At 40.4% G+C, this 27829-nt stretch overlaps 1 protein-coding gene across 1 annotated transcript in view; it reads right to left on the bottom strand.

Moving 5' to 3' along the window:
• Positions 1-8171: 8171 nt before the first annotated feature.
• The window catches only part of SLC38A1 (solute carrier family 38 member 1), a 70570-nt gene continuing 50912 nt past the window's right edge, over positions 8172-27829 (bottom strand). The window contains exons 7-17 of the mRNA XM_047743001.1: positions 26212-26304; positions 25820-25901; positions 24734-24816; positions 23256-23314; positions 23019-23135; positions 21200-21279; positions 19508-19608; positions 16790-16908; positions 16147-16288; positions 15941-16038; positions 8172-14180 (exon numbers count right to left, since the gene is read on the bottom strand). Of these exons, the coding sequence (XP_047598957.1) occupies positions 14079-14180; positions 15941-16038; positions 16147-16288; positions 16790-16908; positions 19508-19608; positions 21200-21279; positions 23019-23135; positions 23256-23314; positions 24734-24816; positions 25820-25901; positions 26212-26304 (1076 nt within the window). The 3' untranslated portion in view covers positions 8172-14078. The remainder of the gene's footprint in view (positions 14181-15940; positions 16039-16146; positions 16289-16789; positions 16909-19507; positions 19609-21199; positions 21280-23018; positions 23136-23255; positions 23315-24733; positions 24817-25819; positions 25902-26211; positions 26305-27829) is intronic.

The raw sequence follows: 27829 nt of genomic DNA, 5'->3' as shown, positions 1-27829 counted from the left end.
AGGCTTAACCCACTGAGCCACCCAGGCGCCCCTCTTAACCATTTCCTAATACATCTCTGTAATATTTGACTTGTTGCAAGAAGGGGCTTATAATTTTTAAAACACCTATTAAGAAAAATATTTGAAAATGAAATTCAAAAAATAAAAAAGGGTTTTAATTACAATATGGTACACTTGAAACAATACAACACTATACATTAATTAACTGGAATTAAAAACTTAAAAGAAAATTAAAAGAGGGAGAAAAAAACTTCTGGGAGCACGATGCTGAATCCTACATCTAATTATTCCACTTACAGAGGGAAAGTGACTAATATAAACTCTTTAATTAATTCATTCTTCAACAAATATTTATTGAACACCTGCCTATCCTGTTCTAGGTGCTGGGGATATGGCAATGAAGAGACTAGACGTAGATCCTGCTCTCATGGGGTTACATCCTAGCTAGACCATGCTAACTAAAACATTTGAGGTGGAAATAAGGGTTCTAGCAACAAGAATAAAACAAGATAAGGGATATAGGAAATGAGGTATGAGTGTTATGGGTAGGTGAGTTGCCAATTTTTGTGGAACGGTCAGAGATTATCTTAGGGATAAGGTGACATTTGGGAAGAGAACTGAAGGCAATAGGGTAACAGCCATGTGGGTAACTGTGGGAAGAGTGTGAGAGCAGAAGGAAGAGCAAGTGAAAGGGCTCCGAGACCAGAGTATGCTTGGTATGTTCAGGGTACCAGAAGGTCAGCATGGGGTAGGGGGTGGTCAGGAGGAAGGGATCATGGGAAGACCATATAAATAAAGGATCTAGCTTTTTCTATGAGTGCCATGGAAAACCACTGGAGGATGCTGAACAGATAATGACATGATATGATTTACTAGCTAATGACAAATATGAGTTGGTCATTTCAAATTTGAAGATAGAGCAGTATTTGCCATTCACTCCACACAGTACATACAGACACTGCAGTGAGCGTCTCCTGAGAGCATTATTGGAAAAGAGAATTTTAAAATGGCCTGGGAATGTGTTTAGAGAAGTCTGAGAGAACAATCGAGTGGGATTCCAGAGGGTAATTAGAAATGCTATTCTTGTTTGAATGGACCCTCTGACAGAATGTGCTGGCCATGTGGTTTGCTTTGCAGCTACCCTATTCAGAGAAAGAACCATGGAAAACTGATAAGGATGTTTTATTCTAGAAGGAGTATTGTTTGTTTGTTTGATTTTCAGCAAAGGGAGGACGGTTCATAGGATTTACTTAAGACCTGACCTCTTCACCCAAAAAACAAACAAACCAAAACAAAACAAATAAAACCCCCAGGATTTTGATTTGTCAAGAAAGCTCAGAATAACATGATCATTTCAAATATATTTTACACATTGTGGGCCCAGGCAAACTTTGTGCTTAGGTTGGGTTCCCCAGAAGCAAATCTTAAGACCGATTTGTGTAAAAGTGATTTATTAGGGAGTATTCCTAAGAAGAACCTACAGGAGGTCAGAGAGAAGGAACCAACCAAGGAAGCATGTAGTGTCATGAAAGTCTGAAGGGAAGCTGGCTCTGTGGCACAGGGAGCTCTGCAGATAGTGGGCACACCTCCGTGTTGGCCCCATTAGGGCAAAGTCGCTGCGCTCTTTACGCCACAGATTAACACCAGTGATGCCTTACGTCAGTTATTGGTCAAGTGCTCTGAGAAGGGAAGAGATGCTAAATCCTCAGGCGTACAAATCACAGAGTGGACTCCACTGAAAATCACGAAATGACAAGATCCAGGATAAGGACATCATTTGACTACCAAAGGGGTCTTTGAAAACTATTAATGGAAAGTACGTCTCACTCTTTCCTTCAAACCATCATGCTTCCATAGGAAAATAAACCTTTGGCTCAAATATCAACTTGGATGTTTGAAAAATGAAAGCAAGATAATTTCTCAGGCAGAGAAGCTTCTTAACTACTTAGAAGAGCTATCTTTTCGAAAGGTACAGACAGGGGTTCCTGGGGGGCTCAGATGGTTAGGCTGCTGCCTTTGACTCAGGTCATGATCTCCAGGTCCTGGGATGAAGTCCCACCTCAAGCTCCTTGCTCAGTGGGCAGCCTGCGTCTCCCTCTCCCCTTACCTCTCCCCCTGCTTGTGCTCTCTCTCTCTCTCAAATGAATAAATAAAAGATCTTCCAAAAAAAAAATGTAGATAGTACATAATACTTTCTCTGATGCCCAACTCCCATGTGCTGAGCGGTTCATGCAGACTTAGTTGCCAGTTACCTGATTGAGGAAAAAGGACTCACTGGTGCTCAGGAATCTATCCTGCCCTCAGACATGCTTCTTTTGGCTACATATGTTTAAAAATTGGAATTGCAATATTTGTCTGCATAAAAGATATATTTTGTGCACAAAGAATGTATCAAAAATTTATTCAGTCTTCACAGTATTCATAATATGAATAAAAAGGCTGGGAGTCAAAGATATAAAATAATCTATGCTAGGGGGACAGTGAATGTGGCAACATAAAATATCACAACAGAGACAGGAACTTCAGATCCTTTGGATAGTTTCCTTAATAAGAATAATAAGCCAAAGATAACACTCAACCAATCTGAAATAAAATTGCCAAATACATTTAAAGGGCATTTTGAGGGGCTCCTCGGTGGCTCAGTCAGTTAAGTGTCCCACACTTGATCTCAAAACTCAGGTCTTGATTACAGGGTTTGAGTTTAAGCCTCATATTGGGCTCCATGCTGGGTGCGGAGCCTACATAAAAAATGAATAAATAGGGACACCCAGGAGGCTCAATCAGTTAAGCGTCTGCCTTCAGCTCAGGTCATAATCCTGGGATCCTGGGATCAAGCCCCACACTGGGCTCCCTGCTCAGCCGGGAGTCTGCCTCTCCCTCTCTCCACCCTTCCCTTCTCCTCCACTCCCCTCACCTCCCCTGGTTCTCTCTCTCTCAAATAATTAAATAAAATCTTTAAAAAATAAATTAAATAAAGGCTATTTTAAGGAACTGATTATAGTCATTTTAAAAGGAATGATAGAATAAGATTGCTAAATTAAATGCAAATTTTTGGAGGTTATAGTTCACCTAGACAGAAATAATTTGCATCTCTATCAGATAAAAATTGAGACGTTAATATTTAACATGTGAAGTTTATATATCATAATATAATATTTACATAAAAATATTATGTATATAATTATGTTATTACATATTACAAATCACATTTGTAAATATGTAATTACATTACATTTAAATAGTACAGTATATACTTTTACAACATATATAGATTTATTGCAAAATCTGGGCCTTTAGTCAATAGTAAGCAGCATATCAAGCAAAAGTACATTCCTCCAGATGATTTAATAATGCATGGGTGAGATTGGTAAATAACATCCTGGTCCAGTATTATGTCCTCTCTTTGTGTTATTTCTAAATTTTGGATAATTTTTTAAACATCTATGGCCATAGCACTAGAGATTATAATTTAGTTGGTCTGAAGAAGGACCCTGGCTTATTTTAAAGCTGCCCTAAATATAATAAAATACATAAAACCTACCCACCACCATTTTGAAACTAGCTACGACGAGCCAAACTGTGATTGAACAGGGATCTACCAATGGAAATTTTGTGATGCAAAGACCAGGAAATGTCTCTAGTTTCTATGTGTGATATGGAACAAGGCCAGCTGGGAGCCTGAAGATAGAAAATAAGGACTGGGCGCTGGGTTTAGTTGGAGTGGGGGGAGTGATAACATACAGACTGTTGAAGAGCTTACTGAGAAAAGAGAAGGGATGCAGAAACAACATAAAGGACAACAGAAACAGTAGAAGAAGAGAGACCTGAGTACGAACTGAGATAAAGAAACAGGAAGAGAATCTGACAGCATATCACTCTTGTGAGTTACAAAAACTCAGTCATAGAACTGATGGGACAAAAGTTAAGAGCATTTATAATATTAATAGACATTGCCAAATTTCTTTCCAAAAAAAGTTTACATTACCATCAGCCACATATGAAAATGGTATTTCTTACTTCCTTACCCAAACTATAATAGCAACTGTTTTGATTTTTGCCAATACGAAAGCAATAATTTAAAAAGGTATACACAGATGTTCTAATTTTCATTTATTTACCTATGACTTAAATTGTTAGATTGAATGCCATTTCAAGGTTTATTTCTTTTTTTGTTCACTTTTTATATTAATGTAGTCCATTTTTCTATCGGGCTTTTTATATTTTTTCTTGGTGATTTTTAAAATTTGATTTATTAAGGAAATTAACTCTATGTTAAGGACTGTGTAGGCAAAACCTTAAGAAGTTTCTAGGTGCTTCTTCTTGAAGACAGTTTAGTCGCTGTTAAGCAAGGAAAAGTCAATTGAATGGCCCCTCTTAAGTTCTAAGTAGGAGTCAAACTGACAGGCATCACCCTTAGAGAAAAATGTAACTGAAACATTTTTGTGGTTTATCTATGACTGTCCAAAGCCAAACATTCCTTGTATGTTGAAACAGTAGCTACTGAAAAGGTCAAGCACATCTGCAGAGCACCAGGCTGCCTCCTGGGAAGATCATATTATGTCTTCTACCCAATTCCTTTCATTTTGAGTTTTGTTTCCGAACCTCTCTTATAGATTGAGATGATCTCAGAAGGGACAGGAAACAGTCCTAAGAGTCTCAAAGTGAAACTCACCATGAGGGATATCTAGAGTCAAGACCTGAGATCAATATCAGGTTTAAATGCTCATGGATGGGGAAAGGGACAGGGTTGGCTCTGATACAGTATGCAGCTCTAATTGGAGCCCCTTCTGAGCCAGACAGCCTGGTGGGCATGAGCCTGGTGGGAACAAACTTCTGGTGAGCTGAAGCACTATAGATTGTTTGGGCTGTCAAGGTGACAGCTAGCATGGCACTATATGTATTAAGGTTATCCTTCCTCCATCACTTCAGCCCTCATTGAGCTGTGGACCTTTCAGGGCATTACTGCCACAGTAGACACCGGTTAAGAAATTGTGCAGCGCTGGTGTTCAACAGTGACCCCGTGTGGCAGCACCAGAAGCTGCACACAGTGGGAAAGAGGCTGATGTGAATGGATTACATTCACCAGTTCATTCTCTTGAATTTGGAAGCAGGCACCTCAGGAATCAAATGCCTCGAGGGTTCTTGGACAATTTGATGGTGGGACTATCAAGAAAGAGTTGTTGGGCATCCTGGTAATTTGACTGAGGGAATATTTTGAATAATTTTGACCTCAAACTTGAGAGTCAGATTAGACCAGTTATATTATACCTCTCAAGGAACTACCTACCACCCAAATTAAGAAGCTCTGAGTTCCCTTACTTTTTCACAGCAATGTATGTATTTGCATGGGTTCAACAAGAATCTTTTCCTTTCTACCAGAATATAATTGGAAAAAACTGATCTTAGAACCATGGCCTTTCTTGGAATGTCCTATTTGAGAATGATGCTCATTTAATCAGTTATGGCAAACAACTCTAAGGAACAAAGGTTGATTTTAGTTATGGAGCTACAAAACCATCTCAGGAAAACTGACTTTAGTATCATCCCTAAAGGTGGTAAGAACGGGGCGGGAGGGTGGGGAATGGGACTCAAGTAGAGAGGAATTCACCAAAACTTATAGATCGTGCAAGCAAAATATGGGTAGTTTCTCGGGGTTCCTTCCCCAGCCTTGAGCTAACGAATAATAGACATGTAAAACTACAATTCTGTGGTTCCATTAGCTGTTCAGTACTACATGGCTCTCAATTTTCAAAGCAAACCCAAGGAATCCTACATGATTAATTAACACTTTTTGCACCTATGAAAAGAATCAGGCAAACATAATGAGTCCAGCTCTTTTTTTATGGTCAAGAATAATCCTTGCGATTTTTATGGTCACAAAAAGGGAAGTTGTTAGGGAAATTGGAAAGACTGAAAGGGGCAAAAAAGGCTACTGGGAATACTTTGATGGAATACCAGATATCTCTTCTGAATTATCTGATTCTATACACATTTTGCCTTTTGGGGGGGGCATTGTGGGCTTTGAGTCCTGTAAATTATGGAAAACCAATGTAGAAATGATTACTGCCCAGAGAAGTAAAAGAATTCTGCTGGTGGAGATCAACTGATTTCCCCCTTTGGATAAGGCCAGTTTTATGTCTATTAGCAAATTCATCTTAGCTCTCCTGATTGCTTATGTATGTGTCTGTTCTTTAAATTATCCTTTGAACCATTTTCTTAAACATCTTATATGTTCCTTCATTAATAATGAGCTAAATAAAATTTTCGACGTAAGACAGCTTTATGAGAGTCATGGATTTACACTTGTGAAAAAATGTATTTATACACATGTTGTGTATTTGAGCTCTCTTTAGATATAAGAGGTGAACCAGGGACCCAGCTTTATTTTCTTCAAAAAACTAGTCCTTTTTTCTTAATTTATTGAATAGCCCTTGCTTTCCCTAATTTGAAGGCCCCCATTCTGGTGTTATTTGGGCAATTTATGTGTTCTCTTTTATGATCTATTTATTTATTTCCATATCAGTAAAAATCTGTTGTAGGTGCTACAGCTCTATAATACATTTTAATAATCTGACAGGTTATTTTGATGTTGCACTGAGCCCATGGAGGAAGATCAGATTGTCCTGCCAATTTAGATTAGTCTAAAATTTAAACTAACTAAAGATAAAGCATTGGTTTACAAAAGATTGGCCCAGTTATTTGGGCCTCATCGACCCCTCCCAGACTATCCTAACCAGGCAGAATACAATTATGAGTCTAGAAGGTAAGAAAGCATGTCTTCTGAGTTGCGAAGTTAGTAAGCCCATCGTTTATTCCATGGGGGGGGTCAGAGAATAACCGTCACCTGGACAATTATATGTAACATGGAGAATAGAACAGTATTGGCAGAGGCATTCATGGAGTGATAGGGGAAGAAGTCAGAACTATCAAAACCACCAGAGGCTTGAAGCTTTTGACTTAGAACAAAACCCACTCCTATGCTCAATGGCCTTTTGGATGTTTGCATTTTAACAACTGCTTGAGTTTGAAAATAATAATTACTTACACCCTTTGCCTCTGGGGTTTTGGTCAATGAAGCTACATTGGAGTACACAACTTGGATTCCTGTGCCCCAAATTTCCACCTTAAGATCCACATGTGCACCCGTGCTCTGCAGAATGGGCTATCATCGTGGCATCTCAGGGAGAGTCAGGAAGGGCCTTATACTCAGTCATACCATGAAGACCCAGGTTGTTTTTGCACTAGCCCTGTCTTCAAAAGGAATCTGGATATCAGACTCTGACCATCTTGCTGTTCTGATAAAACTTTCCTAAGATCATGGGAGAGGAGCCAGAAATGGACAGAGAAAAGGTCAAGCTGTAGAAGTTTCCCCTTAAAAGTTCCAGAGAACTGGAAGTGCTGATAGGATTTTCTGTGTTAATGGGAGACTACAATATGAGTAGAATCCCTGTAACAACATAGTACAGAAATTGATCTCCATAAAGATTAACCTGAGTTTAAAAAGAAAATATTATGTTTAAACTACTCTGATTACAGAGAATGGAGAAATGGGATAGGTTAAAGTATGTTTCAGATCAGATAGATTTTTTTTTTTTAAAGATTTTTTTTTATTTATTTATCAGAGAGAGAGGGAGAGAGAGCGAGCACAGGCAGACAGAATGGCAGGCAGAGGCAGAGGGAGAAGCAGGCTCCCTGCCAAGCAAGGAGCCCGATGTGGGACTCGATCCCAGGATGACCTGAGCCGAAGGCAGCTGCTTAACCAACTGAGCCACCCAGGCGTCCCAAGATAGATTTTTTTTAAAGTTTTTTAATTATTTATTTGACAGAGAGAGAGAGAGAGAGAGTACAAGTAGGCAGAGCAGCAGGCAGAGGGAGAGGGAGAAGCGGGCTCTCTGCTGTGCAGGGAGCCCAACTCGGGACTCGATCCCAGGACCCTGAGATCATGACCTGTGCTGAAGGCAGTGGCTTAACCCACTAAGCCTAGGGGCAGGCGCCCCTAGATTTCTATCAGAAGAATTTTTTTTTCAAGTTTGGGTACATAAATATAAGCTTTCATGAACAAGTAATGTTCTAGGACACTGACAAATTGTGTGCAAATCTGTCTCCAAAGATCAAACGCTCCCCCCCATTTTAGTATTACATCCCAAAAGAAGAAAGGCAAAATTCAAAAATACTTTTAGCTCACACTTTTAATGTTTAAAAACTATGTTAACAGAGCAATTATAGAACAGAATTTCTTATATTTCTTTATTTACACCATATCCTGGGGGGAAAATAAACTATTTGATTAACCATGAATAGCAAAGTTTTGTGACTTGTGACTCACTTCTATCACTCATCTGAAAGTCATTTACAAGTTTTTACATGAATAAAAGCGGTGTGTTACACATACTGGACCTATATGAAGTCTAAAATACAACAAAGACTCTGGAGAATGAGTTACGTACCAATGGTCAAGATTCAAGTGTTTTGGGAAAAAATGACTTAAGAGGTTTATGTTGGTGTCAACACTGAAAATGGAAGGCAAACATGCAAGACTTTCAAAAGCTTGATAAAATAATGGTCTTCTTTTGTCCTTCAAATGTGTGCTCATAGTTAATGTTCAGGTCCCCCCCACCCCCAAAGATCCCAACATTTGGGAAATGCAGCAATTCAACTTAATTTTGAAAAGAAAAAAATTCTCCCCCACTTCTGTTTTCATAAATACTATGTAGTGGTATCAGTGTTAACAGCATAAGAGCATTTTGAAGAAACAGTTTGTCATTTTGGGTGTATCTATTTCTATATGAGAATAATTTGGGTCTAAATATTCCTTATTTGTAGCTCAGAGGATTATCTCTTAAATAATGGAGCTTAATACCAGTATAAGAAATCAATGCAACTATTTCTCCGACATTTTGCTTTCTAAACAATTAAGGAAGATTTTTAGATTCCACGTTTACACTGAGAGAATGATGTTACCTGGGCGAGAATGTAAATTTTTTCTAATTCCCAAACAAAACCACTAATATCTATGACAACATTTATTCTTGATATGCAAATACTAGATTCTTGATACGCAGACTTCTATTTCAGTGTGGATCAACAACTGCAAAAATATACAGCCTCCTATTTATTTACAACATATTTACATACAAATGAAGTATTTTCTACAATAAACCTCAGCTGCATAGATTCTTCCTTTTAAAAACACAAATTCAAGCCTGTAGACAGATGGGCCCAGTTTGCAGCCCTTCCTCTGAGAAAACCCTAAAGGAAAATGACCGAGCCTTGTGAATGTTACAATTTTCAAGAACTCTCCCTTTTCGATTTAGCGATATTTTTCAGTTGTTAGCCACCCTATACCCAATTTGTACCTGAAAGCCCTATGTCATCATAAATTCCCTGTGTATATTTTGGAGGAAGTATGTTCTGTTGCTAAAGGATCCCCAGCTCTGCCATCGCTCAGGAAAACCATTTATTAGCACTGCTAAATGGCACAGTCTGTATCTTCTCTGTTTTGAGAGTGGCTACAAGCTGACAGTGAAGTGAAATGGAGGAATTCTGTTCTTCAAGCTTCTGCCCTTTCTAAGCCTCAAGCCATTTACCTGGATAAACTGAGGGAAACGCGTGGCTTTTGCTCTGAGCCATCAGATCAAATATCTATCATGTCCTCAACCTCTTCCCCACCCTCATGCATGTGCCTTCCAGCACTGTGATTTACTGAAATGGAGCCGAGCTCTCCATCCCTTTCCGAGCAGTTTGTAGGTGCTTATGCAGTACAGACCTTTCTAGAGATCCGCCTGAAGAGGATAGGCGGCTCATCACACTGCGCGCGAACGCTGTGGAGAGCTTACTCCTGATGCGAATTCAGTATTTCATCTAAGGCTGCCTTTACAAAGGATATTTTCTTTTCCTTCTCCGCAAAAACACAAACACTTTACTTCCATTTCTTCACAGCCTCACACAATGTCATCTGAGTGCCCCTCAGCCCAGGCTGACAGACCTGAGGGCAGGCGGCCTTCCTTGACGACTGAGCACCGACACCAGCATCTCCTAGGAACCATACTCTGAGGTAGGACTGATGGGGAGAAAAGAAATGACAGACGAATGGACTGGGAGTGGTTCTCACACTTATCGTGCATAGAGATCAGGCTGAGGGCTTGTTCAAACCCAGACTGCTGAGGGTTTCCGCCCCGAGAGTTTCTTTTTTCCTTAGTTCTGGGCTGGGACCCCAAACCCTGCATTCCAACAAATCCCCGGGTGATGCTGCTGCCGCCAGTCTGGGGACCACACTGTGAGGACCACGGGCTTAGAGGCTTGAATCCAACTCCAGAAGGAAGTCAGCTGTGCGGCCATTTCCGGTGTGTCTCTCAATCACAGGAATCTTATCCCAGTCCCTAGTCCACCTCCAGCCCCTTGACTATCCCCCTCCCTCCCCGCCCCCAAGGTGCCTTTCTCAACAGGGTCTGCAAATAGAAAGAAGGAATGTCAGGAGGGAGCTTTCTTACACCGACCTGATTACTAGACAGTTAAACCATGGTTCACTAGCACGAAACCCACTAAAAGTGCTACGTGCGGGCTGGCTCCAGTGACTGGCACACGAGAGAGGCTGTGCAACACCCTGTTCTCTAACAGGCAGGGGAAGAGACAAACTATAGGAGCAGCAGGTCCTATGAACAGAAAAGTCAGGCCAAGTCTGAGACCTCCAGGCAAAAGGAAAGCTACCAGCTGAGGAATGTCCCTGGGGGGCTCACAAGAAGCCTCCTCATCCTCCTTCCCCTCCTCCTCCCACCAGGTTCTCCGGTGGCCCTGGACTTCTTTTTCCCCTCCTTTGCTAGAGACCCTGCGTCAGGCCCCGCTGATCTCCACTCACTGGTGGTGACCCTACCCCCACCGTCCGGCAGCTGGCGTGGGCAGTCCAGATTCCACTAACGGGAGTGACATACTCTTGGCAACTCCGAACAAAGACTCCTTCAAAATAATATTATTTTTGGCTGTTAAGGCTTTTTAGCCATCATGTTATATTATCCTATTCTGCTGAATGATGGGTCTGATCATCTTTCCTAGCTGCTCTGGAGGCCTAAACACCATGTATAACCTGGTTTTTAGAGGAAAATACATTCCAGCTTGCAAACAACCACCTAACAGGGTTTCGCAACATGATCTGCTTATAAATTGGGGACAGCCTGTGTTTAACGAGACTAGATTTCTTTCCTGTACATCCTTTCCTACTCCACTCCCAGTAAGTAACATTAGGTAAATTAGGGATTTACGGCATATTGTGTTATAATAACTAGAGAACAGTTCTAAATCCAAAATATGAAACTGGCACTGTTCGCTAGTGTTAAGGTTCTATCTACCAAAGGAAAACGTGCTGCTCCCAGTGGCTAAGGTATAATATTCTTTAGTCTACTAATTTAGCAGAAAAACTTCTATAGCACTTGACTGCTGTTTAAATTCTACCTAACATCTGTGATACATATATTTTTGGCTACCAGTTCACTATTCTGAACAAGAAGAATTATTGCAGTACACTTTACAGCTAATCCCACACAAATGATATAATTAATCCGTGGTATTTGACAAATTACAGTAGGGTCTATTATATCCTGTCAAAAATAAACTTAGATAAACATACAAAGATTTTTAAAAACCTGCAGTATCACAGACATCAACAACAATGTGCCTCCTCTAAATAAATATTTTAAATAATAATAAAAATTCCCTGTCCTGACACATAAAATCCAGATATCCCAAAATACCACTACCCATCCCAAAAGTTAATGGTAATTTTCTAAGTTGACTTTGTGAGTGTCAAATGAATTGTTCTAAACTAATGAGGAAAATAGAAAGTAGCATAATATTGCTTGCAAGCTCAACTAAGTATATTTTTTTTAATGGCGGGTCCGTCTACTACCTGGCTATTTCATTACTCGGTGCCCTAGACAAGCCTCTGAGGGGCCACCTGACTTGTTTTGCTTAATTTCTCTCCCAGTTCATCCAATATGGAAGACATCGCTGAAAAGGACAGAGATGGCTGTGGATTTTACTAGGTTAGTATTCACGTATGGGTAGGTATTCATATCTAATTACCGAAACTCTGACCTAAGGTGGATGTAATTCTGGAGCCATTACATTAAATGCTATGAATGATCCTACCAAGAAATGCAGGAAATAGCCTTTCCCTCTCCCCCCAAGAGGATCACAACAAGGTGCTTCGATGTCTGCCTTTTCTATGGAACATTAGTCTGAAAGAGGGAAGGGACAGCTCCTTGTTACTCCCAGTGAATGGTGAGTAAAGGCCTTTAGGGATTTTAGTGAGGGAGGAACAGAACTCAGAGCTAAGTGCTTGGAATTCCTCCCAAGAGTCTGTGGTTAGAGTCTCCGTATCTCTGGATAAGGAATCTGTGCTTGGTGAACTTATGTGTTTGAGAAATTCAACCAGAATATAAATAAAACACAAGTCCTGTTTCAAAAGACCAGCTCAGAGAGCACCAACATTTCTTGCTGTGTTATAGAGACAATCCAATCACAGGTGATGGTCCAGCTTCAGGAGGATGTAATTCTGGGTTTCCTTGCGGTCCCACAACTTTCCAAGCTATGTCTTACCCCCAACTCTCTTCTCTTGTAGTCTCTGTGTAATTTCCTTCCATCCCCCTTAGGAGATAGTGGGGCTGGAGTAGGGGTGTGAGGCAGCTCTGTCCTCCTGTGTGGGTCATGTCAGGTGGGCGGTAACAGCCCACCCTTTGGTTAGGGATGAGAAGAGGAGACAGCACAGGCACCAAAGTCCCTGTCTGAGGGAAGGAAGGTACACTGATTCTGTCACAAGTTCTTCTCAAAGGCTATCTCTGAGGGCTTGCTTGCTTGCTTGCTTTCTATCTTTCTTTTTTCAAGACTCTGAGTGGATTATTGATGGAGAAGAAATAGGAATGAGGCTTATTTAAGGTACAAAAATCTTGTATTTGTAATAACCTAAATTTATAGATATAAAACAAGTCTTTTAAAGACCCCCTAAAGTACCCAATATAAAACAGGAATTACTTATCCTAGATCACCCTTGGTTAGATACACATTATTCCCTGTGCAAAAGCTGGTGGACATGAGTAAAAGCTGCTGGGTGTATAATTTAAAAAAGTGTTTTTTTTCTCCCTTCAACAATACAGGTGTAGGGTTGAAGGCTATTTGCATCAGAGGAATATTTGCTTAGGCATTTTGGATGCTCTTTTTGCAATACTCGTGCTTCTCAATTTATTACAAAGGTGTTGTGGGTCTCCCTCAGTGGAAGGTGACTCAGATTAGAGTAACTTTGACATGACTGGCCAAGAGGGAAACAAAACTTCATTTGCTAGATAACCCAAATGTGTAGTTTGAGATGTTTACCAAGGTAAGAAATCATTCTCACCCCCTTCCCAGCTAAGAACACTCATTGGAAAAGGTCTCCCCAGGATGCAGGGTGTGGTACTAGTGAGGCCATGGACCACCAGAACCTGGCTGCCAGGTGATCAGGGCCCCCTCAAATATTGGGCAGGTTCTGACCCAGCAATGGCACACACCCTGTCACTCTCTTATGATTATCCCTGTGTGCTATGGTAACCAAAGTAGGCAAAATACTTATGAAACCATTTTTTTTTTCTGTAAAGCAAAATAACTATATACAATTCAAGATTCTTTTCTCTTCTAAAAAGATACCGATGGTGTGAGTGGAACACCGGCAAGAAAATGATTTCAGAACCTGGACGCATAATAAATAAACATGATCGATGATTATGTTTCCAAGGTTCTAAAGGACCATGAAACCACAAAAAAATAGAGTTAGGAGAATGAAAAATAACTGATTGTGAAGGGTACTGAGAAATACAATTGCATGAAACTTAAAAAAAAAATCCACAATCCTTAAACTGATCCCAACTCTTAGAGGGACAGGAACTATTATAGAAACAGGTTTTTGTTTTGCTACCGAAGTGTTATTCCATTTTAAGTATCCTGTGAATTCCTGTTTTGCTTCTGTAAACTTGCAAAAGAAGTGATGATAGACTGCTGCTGTGTGGTGACGTGACCGAGCCACGGGCTGGAATGTTTCCTGTCCTCAGCTGGTCTCAGTGGCCTTCGTCACTACTTGATGAGCAGGCCCAGTCGTAGATGACCAAGGGAATGCTGACCAGGGAGAACAACACCCCCAGGACCAAAAAAAGGGCAGCCTGGAGCAACATAAAAGCATGGGTTATTTTCAGGGAAGCCAACATCTCCCACATACACCTGGGAAACAAATAGAAATGCTTTTCCCTCTCTTTCTGTGTCCCCTTGTATCTGGAGTCTGTTACAACCATTGGCAAACTCTGAGAATCATTCCAGGATTGTATGGCTCTGATTCTCCAAGGAGGGGCAAACAAGAACTAGCTATGCAGGGCCATCTCCCATATTCTTTTGTTGACTTCACGGTCACCTCAGAATGAATCCATTCTACTCACTGAGTATCCTTACAGTTTCTTTCAAACTAAGATTACAACTAAAAAAGAGAGAGAGAGAAAGGACTTTGAAAATATGCAGGCCATTTTGTTACTTTTTACCAACCAACTGAAGTTACCACTGGCAGGCAAACATTTCTATTTGAAAAAGTGGGGGAAAAGATATATAAAAGCAAAGTCAATTTGATCAAGTGAAACAGAAAATGGGCGTCCAGAACTAAGTTATTGTAAGGGTTGAGGAAGGCTAGAAGGGGTACAGGTTACTAAAACCAGACTCTGGAGAGCATGAGATTAGAAATTGCTTGGCCTTGAAAGTATCCAACCACAGTTTTGCAGGGAAAAGCATGAAGGAACTTGAGAGCCAAGGGGGCTGAACTTGAACCTGGAGGATAGAGCTAAGGGAAGGAGAAGAGGCAAATGGTGGGGTTGTCCACAGGCTTTTCATCGGAGGTCTGGTTTAACTTCCTGAGGGGCCCACATGGACAGGAGCCTTTGTCTAATGCTTTCTGCTAGATCCTACGACCAGTTCTAAGGTGAGAGCAGGGCTGGGGAGGCCCACAGAACTCACAGGCAACAGGCCTTTGGCACTTTCAGATTTCATGTGCATTGTATTTTACTGCTATGCCAGAGTGACCACTCTCTCTCTGTGCTTATGAAGCCCCTCCTGGTATGGTTCAGAAGGATGTGGAGCTTATGGTTTCAGGGAGAATCCTGCTGGGGAGGCAGATGCTCTACCAGATCAGTGCTGCTTCTCCTAAAAGCACAAGGATGATTCCTCCTGCCTGCATCTCTCACCCGGCTCTGTTGATTCGGGTCATGTGTGCACTGGAGCGCTGACACTATCTGGAAGGGCAGCTGAGAAGCCTTCTCTGAGGCCAAACAAAATGGTGCTCCAGGAGGTGCTCAGGCAGCCACCACTCCACCCCTGCTTCCCTCACTGTCTCCAAGTGCGGCACCTTCAAGATGCCTTTGAACTTCACCAGACCTGGAAACAAGAATCCCCTTTTAGAAAGGTAGTTTCTGAATCCAGGTCTGTTGTTCCAAAGTATTTCTGCCGAATTAGAAGAGGTCTCTTTAAGCGAACGCCGCCGTTCTCAGGAAGGGATCCCATGTGCCCTGGGCTGTCAGAGTTACGGGACCGGGAATGTACGGAAACAGCAGGCTGCATCAAGTCTTCGAGTACCTCTCCCTTTCCTAGCTTGCTAAAGACAAGGCATCGCCCCACAGAGACACAGGATGACAGACGTCTAGTTTCCCAGCTGGCCCTGCCCTAGCTCAGAGCCCAAGTTAAGGCACAATAAGAGTAAGACATCTTCAGAGAACAGATCAGAGTCGGATACGGTATTTTCAATCTCCCAAAGGGGAAAACGACAGGACTGCTGCTCCTCTTTTGAGGCCGCTAAAAGTAGGATTAGGTGGGGGAGATGGACTATTTATTTGGTAAATTTAAGTGAAAAACTAATCAGAAAAAGATTGGCTGGCCTGAGACATACCCAAATTCTTTGAGTTCCTTTATCTCCATCCTGGCTTGTGATTTTTAAATAAAGAGATGAAGGAAGAATGAAAATAAGCATATTAGCGGATGTGACTCCTGTAAAATAAGAAAAAAAAATGAAGTCATTACAGCAGTCGTTACAGGAATTTTAGCTTTCTGAACAGCTAGCGGAGAATGAGAAGTAGAAAGTTCATAAAGCCATACCTACGACCCCAAAAATATCCTTCATGGAGGGTATGAAGATCACCAACAAGTTGATAATAACCAAGAGTATGAAGGTAACCAAGATATGACGACACAAATTAAACTTCGTTTTCTTAGCCAGTTCAAATAAAGACGAACGAACCTACAGGAAAAGAAAACAAAGGCTCTGTGAGGGCCCTTGGCACACCAACCGACGTGTCCTCAGCAGAAACACATGTCCTGGTGCACAGGAATCTGGGAAATGTTTTGTAAGTCCTTGTGCAGGATTACAGGTAGGGGGCTTGGCTTAAGGAAAGTATGTTTATTTACAAATAGGTAGTTAGCTCTGGTGGGGGATAATTTCTGTCTTTATCTGACTAAGTGTGTGCTCTTCCGGTCCGTTTCTGTTCTCTCATCACGCACGAGCAAGATCCGAACACTCTGTCTACATTTTGAAGAAGGAACAGATTCATGAGAATTAAGGTTCATCCCAGCAGAGCCTGCCCTATCTCACTGACCCCAGAGTCTTGAGGTGCCTTCTTGGTACCGTTCCAGTGACCCTGGGATGTTCCCCGCAGCGGGCTCTCTGTGGGGCAGGCTTCAAACAGGGAGCTAAGGGCGAGACCTCGGCTTTTCTTACAGGGCCCCGCGGCCTGTTACTCACCGTGAAGAACAACACGGGCACCGTGAGGATGACAGCAACAATCACAGCCAGCCGCACGGTCAGGATGAGAATGTCATCTTTACTCTGGTACTTGTGAAGGAGGTCTGACTGCACGTTTTCTGAAGCGAGCAAAAGAGAGTATTGAGAGAGAAACAAGGCACGTTGCTGAATGACAGTTGATCTGAACAACAAAGAACAACAAAGAACAACCTAAAAGGCAAGGAAAGCAATGTCCTGGGTGTTGCAATGACTATTGAAACAGTTTGTGAAGTTGAGAAGAAAAATGCCCTGTGTGAGACAGGCGCCACCTGTCCGTATGTCACCTTAAGAGGAATGATGACTGTAAAGTCATCACTACAAGCCGCTACCCAGTATGGGGGTGCTCGATTTATACCAAATTCAGCCTAGGCATAAATTGGGGCTAAAAAGAACATCCAGTCGAAATACAGAATCCTTCTTAATCTACACTTTCCCCAATTGCTGCCACTCGTCAAAGGACACTACACTGCCTCAGCCTTGTTGGGTGGACAGCAGGCCCCACAGAGCCTTCCAGACTCTCCTCTTATCACTCAGCTTCCAGGGGCCAACCAGCAGAGGTACAAACTTCACCACCAGCAGCAAAGAATTCACTTCCATGTATGTTTTTTTACTAAAAAAAAAAAAAAAAAAATCTAGTTTTTGTACCACTTTGAACTTTTTCTTAACTCTGAACTTCAGGATGTGATTTCAAAGACAACCAAAGCTAGAATGGCAGTCCCTGTGAATGCTCACTGCTTTGACAAGACCTCCTTCCCCTCCTGCCATGTCTCCTGTAAGGTCTTCTCACTGCACGGGTCTCAAGATTCTGGGGGTGGAATTCCAATTCTACTCTGTGCCATAGATTGGGCTCAGTTTTGGAAAAGGGAGCCTAGGTTATAATAAAAATCTCATTAGTTCGAATTTTCTTGAGTCAAAATTTATAATGATCTAAAAATAGCTGAGCCCTTTTCTTTAACCAAAGACTACAAAAGGGTGTGGTATTTTATTTTATGTGAAGAAAAAATATGGATTTGCAAAGAAAACTCGTGGCTGGAACAAGATAACAGTGAGACTGTTAAGAAACATGAAGCTCTCCCTCCCTCCCTTTACCTACCTCCAGCCCTGCAATTCTGCAGGCAACCTAGAAACACTATTTTTATGCAAAAATTCAACATGGCATTTGTGGATTCATCAGACAATGCTGTTTGCCATTACTTGTGAAAATGGTGACAATACAACTCTGTAATCAGGTAGCCATTTCCCTCCAGGCTGAATTAATAATCTGCAAACGTGTTTAAATTTTTTTTTTCAAAAGATTTTTTTTATTTATTTGACAGACAGAGATCACAAGTAGGCAGAGAGGCTGGCAGAGACAGAAGGAAGCAGGCTCCCCGCTGAGCAGAGAGTCCCGATTTGGGGCTCGATGCCAGGACCCTGGGATCACGACCTGAGCTGAAGGCAGAGGCTTTAACCCACTGAGCCACCCAGGCGCCTTTAAATTTTGAGACATTTGTGTTTATGGGAAAAAAAAGATGCCCCTAAGAAATATTATTTAATAGAGAACAATGTGAAATACAGGTATTCAAATTTAAATCAGGTCCCAAATTATAATGATAATGAAAGATGTTCAATACAGCTTGAGGATCATCTGAATAGCAGAGGGGGAAGACCTAATAAAAGAAAGAAAACTATTCCTACAGGGCCAAGAAGTTACAAATGAAACCCAGTTGTTCTCTTTTTCAGATTTCATTCCTTTGAACCATCCCTGCCATTCCTTCAAATCTTTGCAGGGCACCAACTTCCAGTGAACAATCAGGCGTTTTATTTTTAATTAACACAAGTGTCATGAGTGTAGCACCCTGCTCTTTCCCACTTTCAACATCTGTCTCTGTCTCTCTTCTCTATTAATGGAATCTGACCCAATTTGCACCAGTAATTAGGAGAGCCTTCTCTGGTATAGTTTTCAACTTTGCTCAGTAAAGGTGGCATGCTTAAAAAACAGTTTCTTTCTTTCCTTCCTTTTTTTTTTTTTTTAAGATTTTATTTATTTGACAGAGAGAGAGAGATCACAAGTAGGCAGAGAGGCAGGCAGAGAGGGGGTGTGGGGAAGCAGGCTCCCTGCTGAGCAGAGAGCCCCATGCAGGCCTGGATTCCAGGACCCTGAGATCATGACCTGAACCAAAGGCAGAGGCTTAACCCACTGAGCCACCCAGGCACCCCAATGCAGTTTCTTTTAAGGACAGTATTAGGAAGAAAAAATTACAGTATCTTGTTTCAGTAATTTCTCTATTGCGCAGTCTGCTCAAATAGGTAAAGGAATCATCACCATTTGCTTTATGTAGAAGAAAAGACCAGCAAAATCAAGGGGTAGATTTGTTGCTTTTGGGGGCTATCGTGTTAAAAGTCATTTGGGTATTGGGGCACCTGGGTGGCTCAGTCGGGTAAGCAGCTGACTCTTGATTTTGGTTCCGGTAATGATCTCTGGGACTGAGCTGAGTGTTCTGGGCTCTGGGCTGAGTAGGGAGTCTGCTTCAGGATTCTCTCTCCTCCTTTGCCCTCCTCCGTGCCCCGTGCTCTCTCACTCTCTCTCTAAAATAAATACACAAATCTCTTAAAAAATATTAGAAGTTCTTTGGATACAGATTTTTCACTAATTTATCTACAAATACATATATTTGTGTGCGAACAGAAGTCACTTACCGTAGAATGTCAAGTAGCCAAAAATGGCAGTCAAGAAGTACATAACAAACATGGCGAAAAAGGAGATATTGGACACCATCTGCATCTTTTTCTGTGATCGACTAAGAACAAAGATAAGGGAATTTTAAAAATTAAAAACCATGTTACTGAGTTTAAGTACTGGTGTTAACACTGAAGAATACTAACAACTTTCTGTTGGGCTAGGGAAGATCTGAGCAGCGGAGCTTACCCGCCATCCACCTTCCCTGCCCCCAGCAATTACGCCAGTTTAAAATAGCTTCTTTAATGCCAAACGTATAATGTGAGAGAGTGATTCATGGAACTACCAATCCCTCAAATGCCCTTACCCATTCTTTTGAAAGAATATCATGTTCTCATCTAAAGGGAGGAAAATATTTTTTTAATATTTGTTTTTGATATTATCTCCATACTCAGCATGTACGGGGGAAAAGGGCAGAATAAATTCAAATACTATTCTCCCAGCCCAGAGATCACGGGCAAATCTGGAACTTGATCTCAGGTGTTCTATTGCTAAAGCTGTTATTTAGTTTCCTTTTTTCCCACTGAGTAGCCTCGGGAAAGCACTTGGAAGTCTGTTTCCAGAACAATAAATCCCAAGTGATCACAGCTGTGATGATGAAGCGCTCTATCTCTTAGGTCAAGTTTACTCGGGGAGTTTGGGTGGCCATTTAAGTTTCTTTAATGGCCAGAATAATTTGTCTATGAGACTTGTACTCAATAACAGACCATGATAGTCATAACATTTGTTTGTGTCATAACAGAAAAAACTGAGATGCACACAGATCAGAAAATTACAAACTAAAAGCTGGACTATTAAATTTAAAAGTTGTCAAAGACACATTTAAATGTCCTAAGTATAGGATCATAAAGTAGGATTGCTGTACACATAGATAGATAAAGATATTGTAAAACTTACCCATATATCAATTAAATGTGAAAGAGGAAGAGTCATGAGTGAATCAATGCTAAATGACATTTTATTTTTCAAAATGGAAAATATTGTATATCTTTTCTGAGCTTAAGACTCTGCCATGAAGACTATTTTTATCTGTAAAGTCTGCTAACAGCTAAAAAGAGAACCCAGGAGGAAATTTATAAGCAGGACTTTAGTTTTCTCTAAAACAGCAATCAAAAACAAATCCACAGAATCATCTTAATAGTTTAAAATGAACAATTATATTCTCTTGTCCAGTTTTTGGCCTTAACATTAATTTCTTTCTGCCTGATTTCGCAGCCTTTTCCCTCTAAACCAATACAAGCCAAATCAGACACAACGCATTTTGCAGTTTATACATGAATCTGATTATGATTATAACACTTGGCAAGGAAGCATAAGTCACATAAAGCAACACAAAGACTTGAACTCTCCTAAGTAATATAGTATGTGAAAAACCGATTTAACAAAAAAGTCCACATAGGTGGCCACTTTATGTATTTATGGCCAAAACATAATGCAGTTTTCTGATTTTTCTTATTCTCTCTTTCCTTTAATATAGTACTTGCTCCAGAATGGCAGAAAGTAAATGTTGAAGCTGGCTGATGAATCCATCTGCCAGATCATTATACAAATCTATTTATTTCAATACAGTACTTGCCTATTAATGAGGGGATGTAAAAATTGATTAAGGTAAAAAAAGGTAAAATGACTAAGGTAAAAAACAAATCTCTTACTCTTTAAGCTCACTGTAAATGGGCAGGACTGATGGGTGGCAGACAAAAGCAAAGGCAATGGTCGGTAAAGCATACACGGTCTGTGTGAGAGAGAAAAATAAACATCATGAAGAAGCATTTTTTACTCTAAAAATTATTCCGCTCCAATATTTCTGTGCTGTCGTCTTCTCTGACAGCTCTTCAGAATCCCTGGATTACTCGATTATTAGGAGGGCTTTGGTGTCGAAAATAGAAGCAGCTTTTCTAAGAGGGCTTATCGAGCTTGAGACATGAGGCACTTGGCACACAGGGCTCTTGGGTTCCCCTCACCTACATCCTATTTTACTGCTTCAGGCAAAGCATCGTCCCATAGTTACATGGCACTGGCCGGTCGCCCCGCACGTTCCCTGCATTATTTCACCAAGTCCCAACAACAACCCTGATCGGTAGACAGACCACTGCCGCTCTCCCGACTCCCTTCAACAGGTTAGGTGACATGCCCTGGGCTTCTTCCATCTCTGTTCCACTGTTCTTTGCTCTACAGGGCACGTCAAACCAGACTTAAAAGATGGCATCTAAAAAGACAACTACTTCCCCAGTCACTACTTTGGCTGTGTCCTTAGAATTGTGCCTGCATGCAAGAGAGCTCTCTTTAGTTTTCTTTCTTTCTTTCTTTCTTTTTTTTTCTGGTCGTAACATTTTTATTGGCTTCTCAACATGTAACTTTATTTTATGTATTTTTTTATTAACATATAATGTATTATTTACCCCAGGGGTACAGGTCTGTGAATCATCAGTCTTACACAATTCACAGCACTCACCATAGCACATACCCTCCCCAATGTCCACACGCTGCCAACCTATTCCTCCCACCCCCCACTCCTCCAGCAACCCTGAGTTTGATTCCTGAGATTACGAGTCTCTTATGGTTTGTCTCTCATCCCCATCCCATGTTGTTTCATTTTCCCCTCCCTTCCCCCCATGACCCTCTGCCCTGACTCTCAAATTCCTCATATCAGAGAGATCATATTTAATTGTCTTTCTCTGATTGACTTATTTCGCTTAGCATAATATGACCATACCACCCTGAACGGGCCCAATCGCATCTGATCTCTTTAGTTTTCTTAGATAAGACTTTTTTAAAACTCTCAAACTCAGTACAACTTCTGATGCAAAAAAAAAAGAAAGAAAGAAAGAAAGAAAGAAAGGAAGGAAGGAGGAAGAAAAGTAACATTTCTCATGCTCTAATTCTGTGAAAGCACTGGACCAGGCCCATTCTAAAAAAACACTGTGAGATATAGAACAGTATCCTTGTTTTTCACTTGGGGGTCTGGTAGCTTGCCAAACGATTTAAATCCAAGCCTGACTGGTTCTGTAGTCCAATGTTCCCCATGCTAATAACAGCACCCCAACTGTGTGAAAGTTTAAAGTGTCAGTTTGTGTGTCTGTATTTCAGCATCTGTATTTCTGCTGTGGGAGCTGGGAAACTGGAGGGATGCCTTTCTATCACCACCAGGGAGGAGCAGGGAGTGGGCTAAGGAGGTATTAATCTGTTTTGAAAGATCTACAAGGAAGAGAGGAGCTGAGACAACAATCCACACAGAGATTTTCACAGAGAATGCTTAAGGTTGTCCTTTATGTAAACCGGATAGGAGGAAGCATGAAATCTAATATTTGCCTATTTCTCAAAGGTCTCTGAATTATGGGATTTGGGAAGCAGTAGGTTTGGTGTTCTGCTGAGAATGAATTCTTTCAAAGCAGTTTAATGACAACAAATAGGAGAACTATAATGCTCTTAACAAAATGCTCTTTTTTATATTGAAAAGATGAGGAAACTTACCTTTGAATTGAAGGTAACATATTTTGGCGTACACATGTCAGGGTTTGTTAAATTAGCACTTATTGTTGAATTTAGCTCTGGAACAGTGCAGGGAATTTGAAATTTCTTGTAGATTACCTGGTATTAAGAAATATAGGAGAAACAATTAGACTTTATCAAATAAAGCCAAATAATAAATAACTGCTGTATGGCATCGTACTGTGGCAAAACCAAGCCAATCATTTCATTAGCACTTACCACTATTAGGAAAAAAACCATACAGCTCAAAGAAAATCCACTAGTATAGCCAAGATACCCTAAAAGAAAAGTTGAAAAAATTTATTATTATTTCACGTATCACCTTGTTTCTTTCAATGCATTATTTCCAGCATAGGTCCAATAATCTAAAAATATGCCTATGTGAATAGATTTATTATTTGAGAGTGCTCCTTTATTTGGCAAAAAAAAAAAAAAAGGCGACTTTAAATAAAAGTATCGTATTATCACTTTGATTCTAGTTTTTCCTGATAACACTAGACAATGCAGATTCCCAGACAGGGAAAAAGAGCCTCCCAAACCCGGCCATAGCTCTCTGTTGCTATACTCTGATGGAGCCTTAAGCCAAATCCATTTACTCCTTGATCTCGGTATTCTTTATTATGTACCTATTGCGTACATACTGAGTATCAGCTATAGTACTTCTCTTCCCAGATGAGGGGCCCACACAGAGGAGATGAGTGATTTCTAGGAATAAATTGAGCGTCTGGGGATCTTCACCTTGCTCCCCTTGGTGTCCCCATCCACTGTAACTTCCACAAAGGCAGAGTTAAGTGGTCTCTGGGAGGTTGCATTGTTCCCAGAGAAAAAGAGTGCTTCCCTCCTTAAACTGAAAATAGCTATGTGTGTATACACAGAGAAGCCAAAACACAGACCTAGGAACCATAAAATTAAGTCGTTTTTAAGATCTACTTCTAGATCTTACATAACAGCTACAGAGGGTTGATATTCATACAAAACAAAACACTAAGGTTAGCAATCATTTGCAGGAAGAACTTTAATCTAAATGTCTTCCTTGAATTAGCCCAGAATTAAAGGTGATGCATTTTGGACTAGATACCAATCCGGCCACATGATTCAATGTATACAATTCCCACAACATCAGGCACATTTGTCTCCAAATATAAACATAGACACACGAAAATATCAAAACCAAGTGGCTAGGACCTAGATTATGGCAACCTTTGACCTTTCATTTCAATCTTTCCCTTCAATGAAGCAAATAATTGAGATGGGTTAGACTCCGATAATATACGAATGATTCACTATACTTTAGGGGATAAATATAAGCAACTTTCTGTCTTGATAATAGATTTGAAAATCTACTGATCTAAATAATCAGGATATTGAAAACCTTGTGTAAGGAGAATTCCATATTCTGCACTTTTCTCAGAGTAGCCTGTAAGTTGTGCTCTTTGATACGGCACTGAGTCTGTTGCTGGCCCCAGAGCCTCACCTCCCCACTCCACAGCTCAATGGAGGGATTGCTTACGAGGTCACATACTGACCAGTGTTTTTAGCCCATATTAAAGCAAGCCTGATTAATACTTGTAATTTATCATTCACATAATCTTTACCTTACAACTAAAAGTAGAGGGGGCAAAGTTACTAATTTTCATTAGGTTTCTGACTCATCTGGGCACTGTAGAGACTATGATAAAAACAAGCTCTTTCCTTACCTAAGTTCTTCAAAAGACACAGAGGGAGGATTATGCCAAAGGTAACTACTACCACCAGCACGCGGCCATCCACATACCAGGCTCTGAAAAAGGCATTTAAGTTGGGTCATATTTTCATAGAAAGTGAAATTTTTTTCTCAAATGTAAAACTTCACAATACATTTTAATGAATTTTTATTATTATTAATTTTTACCATTAATTTCTATCATTATTCAGGCTTATCCAAACACTTTAATCCAACCACTTCCCATTTACCATCGTCTCTCTCCCTAGTGATGGAAGGAGGGATTTTCCCCCCTCCCCCACCAGCTAAATGGGGCAGTCCTCTGAATAATTTACGTGGTTTCAAAGCTGAATGCACACACTGCATTCTGTCAGATTACAACATGTCTTATCAATTATTTAAGGAGAAGTTCCATTTTGTTTTGCTTGGCTAATACCATTGAAAAACAAGTCAGCACAGGTAGGCATTGCTTTCTCCCTAACCTCTTGTATTTGACCTTGAGTCCTGATGACAGAACATGAGGAATTCTGGCTCCTATGATTCTGCCTTGAAAGAAAACAAAGAAACTAAGACTGGCAAGAACTATTAAACAAGAGGGAGTTAAAACAATGGCTATGTCAGGTGTAGCTCCAACATTTTCCAAGCTTAGCTAGATCTTTATTGAAGTTGGCTCATGTAAATGTTGCTCTGCTCCCTTCTTTAAGAAAGAGACTAGGGTCTTAATGTGTTTGCATGTTCCACTTCTGTGTTAAATATATGTCTGTGCTAAAAATACTCTGTATCTGTTCTGTTCTGTAGAAACTGGATATAGATTTCAGGCTCTCCGGGAGATGCAGCATCTACTGTTTGCAGTTTGACAGATAAATCTACCTTTTAAATGCTCATCGTCAAATGGCTTTCCCTGTTTCTTTCATTTATATAAAAACCCCAGAGAAATGTGTTGGAACAACAAAGAAAGAAAAAATAACAACCCAGAGAAAACTCAGGTTCCTGTAGTTTTCATAAAACAAAAACTTTGGTTAGTCCACATTAAAATTAAGAATATTTTTGTCATCTTACAAAAAAATGGTCTATCACTTACGAAAATGTCTCTTCCTTTCCCATAAGAAACTTTATGGCGGAGGGCAGCTCATTTTTGACTATGAAGAGGTAGCTCAGCATTGCTAGAGGAAAATGAGAACATTTTTAGAAAGGAGATACCAAGGCTCATGTTGCAAGCTATATAAAAGGCTACCAGCCTGTTCTTAGACTGACCTTCAATAAGACACAAAGACAGTTTTAGCTACTCAGTATACTTGGTTTTAAATAAGTGACTGCTCTCTCTGCCTTACTTTCCATGTGCCATTTTAGCAATGAGAACGATACTGCTTCCATTTTGTTAAAATTCATCGGGCCACCCAACCACCAGAATTAGAAAAGATAATAATATTCACATACTTTAAAGTTATGTATAGAAAAGTGTGTTCCTTTTACCTCCAGTGTTCTGTAGAGAGGTGGCTCCAAAGATTACGAGCTTCCCTGTGGTGCCAAAGACCTGTTCTCCCAGCTTTTCATAAACCATGCAGCCTATTTAAAAATCATAGTTGAGAACACAAGAAATGACAGGGATCTAAAAGTTAAAGAAAGCCAAGATATCCTCATTCGAGGGACTATTCCCCAAGTTATTCTGTCTTTCTCAAAATCACATATATAGCCTTTTGGGCTTTGCAAGGCTTAAGGTGCCACAACCTCGTGACATTTTAAAATGTCAGACATGACCACCATTTCTCCTTTTTCAGGTTGGCTACAAAAGCATTACAGTTCAATTATTAGGTCATAAGGCTTATTTTTAACTATCTTGAAGATTTTTCTACTGGGTGGGGGGATTCCTACTCTGATGTCCTTTCTCAGGTTTGGTGCATATCATTAAAGTAAAGATTTGATTTAAAAATAAAAATCCTTGGGGTGCCTGGGTGGCTCGGTGGGTTAAAGCCTCTGCCTTGGGCTCGGGTCGTGATCCCAGGGTCCTGAGATCAGGCTCTCTGCTCCGTGGGCTTCCCCCCTCTTTCTCTGCCTGCCTCTCTGCCTACTTGTGAGCTCTGTCTGTCAAATAAATAAATAAAATCTTTAAAAAAAATAAAATAAAAATAAAAACCCTTATTGTTGGGACGAAACTTTCCTTTAATTACGTGAACTGATGAGGCTAATAAGGAATTATCTTAATCTTAATAACATTCCATGAATGTCTCGTGTGTCCTAAACACAATAACAAACATACAATAGTCAACACCAGAATGTTCATCATTTGTAAAATTTAGTTCACAGATACATAACTCAGAAAAGAGACCAATAGATAAATCTGTCAAAAGAATAATTTGGCTACAGGAATATCCCAACATGTTCAACTGTCTCATCTCGATAAATACTAAACTGCTAAACCATTCATTAAGAAAACATGTTTATATGTCTTTATGACAGTTCGGCTCACGTTTCCAAAACTTTCACAGAAAGCAATTGTGGGTCAGGCTATAATTAAAGCTTTGTTCAATCTCTCAGAAGACTGGTGTTTAAACAAGACAATGGTAGATGCTCAATCTATTACAAAATGTCCCAGTTAAATGGAGTCATCTCTGTACAGTAATAGTTGGCCAATGTGGTTTCAGCTAAAGTAAAAGTCAAAGTATTACAAACAGAATCCATTTGTCCCAGGAATAGAAAATAAACACTTCAGGTATTACACTGCCCAGAACTTGGAGCCCTTCCCCAGTATCCTCGCTCCCACATTGCCTCGGGCATACCATTTTCTCCTTGGAATATACACAAAAGGGAATGAAAGCACTGTTTACTTTTAAAATCTTGAAGGCTATAATATCAAAACATGGGATCCTTGTTCTGAATTTATAAAGACCTAAGGAAAAACTGAAGCTTTTCAAATGAAGTCATCTTAAACTACAAAAACAGGTATGATTGGGGGTTTGCTTTAAATGGCAATGCTATTCTCTCGGTGTTCAAGACAATTTAAGGTCCATGGTGCCGTGTCTGTTTCTCTGGGTAAATACTACTATAGGTTTTTGAGGAACTGTAGGTCAATGTACTCTTCAGTAATCAGTGG

Source organism: Lutra lutra, chromosome 8, assembly GCF_902655055.1.
Source record: "Lutra lutra chromosome 8, mLutLut1.2, whole genome shotgun sequence".
Classification (NCBI taxonomy): domain Eukaryota; kingdom Metazoa; phylum Chordata; class Mammalia; order Carnivora; family Mustelidae; genus Lutra; species Lutra lutra.
Note: the sequence above shows the minus strand (reverse complement) of the source record. Positions and strands in the feature narration are given on the sequence as shown.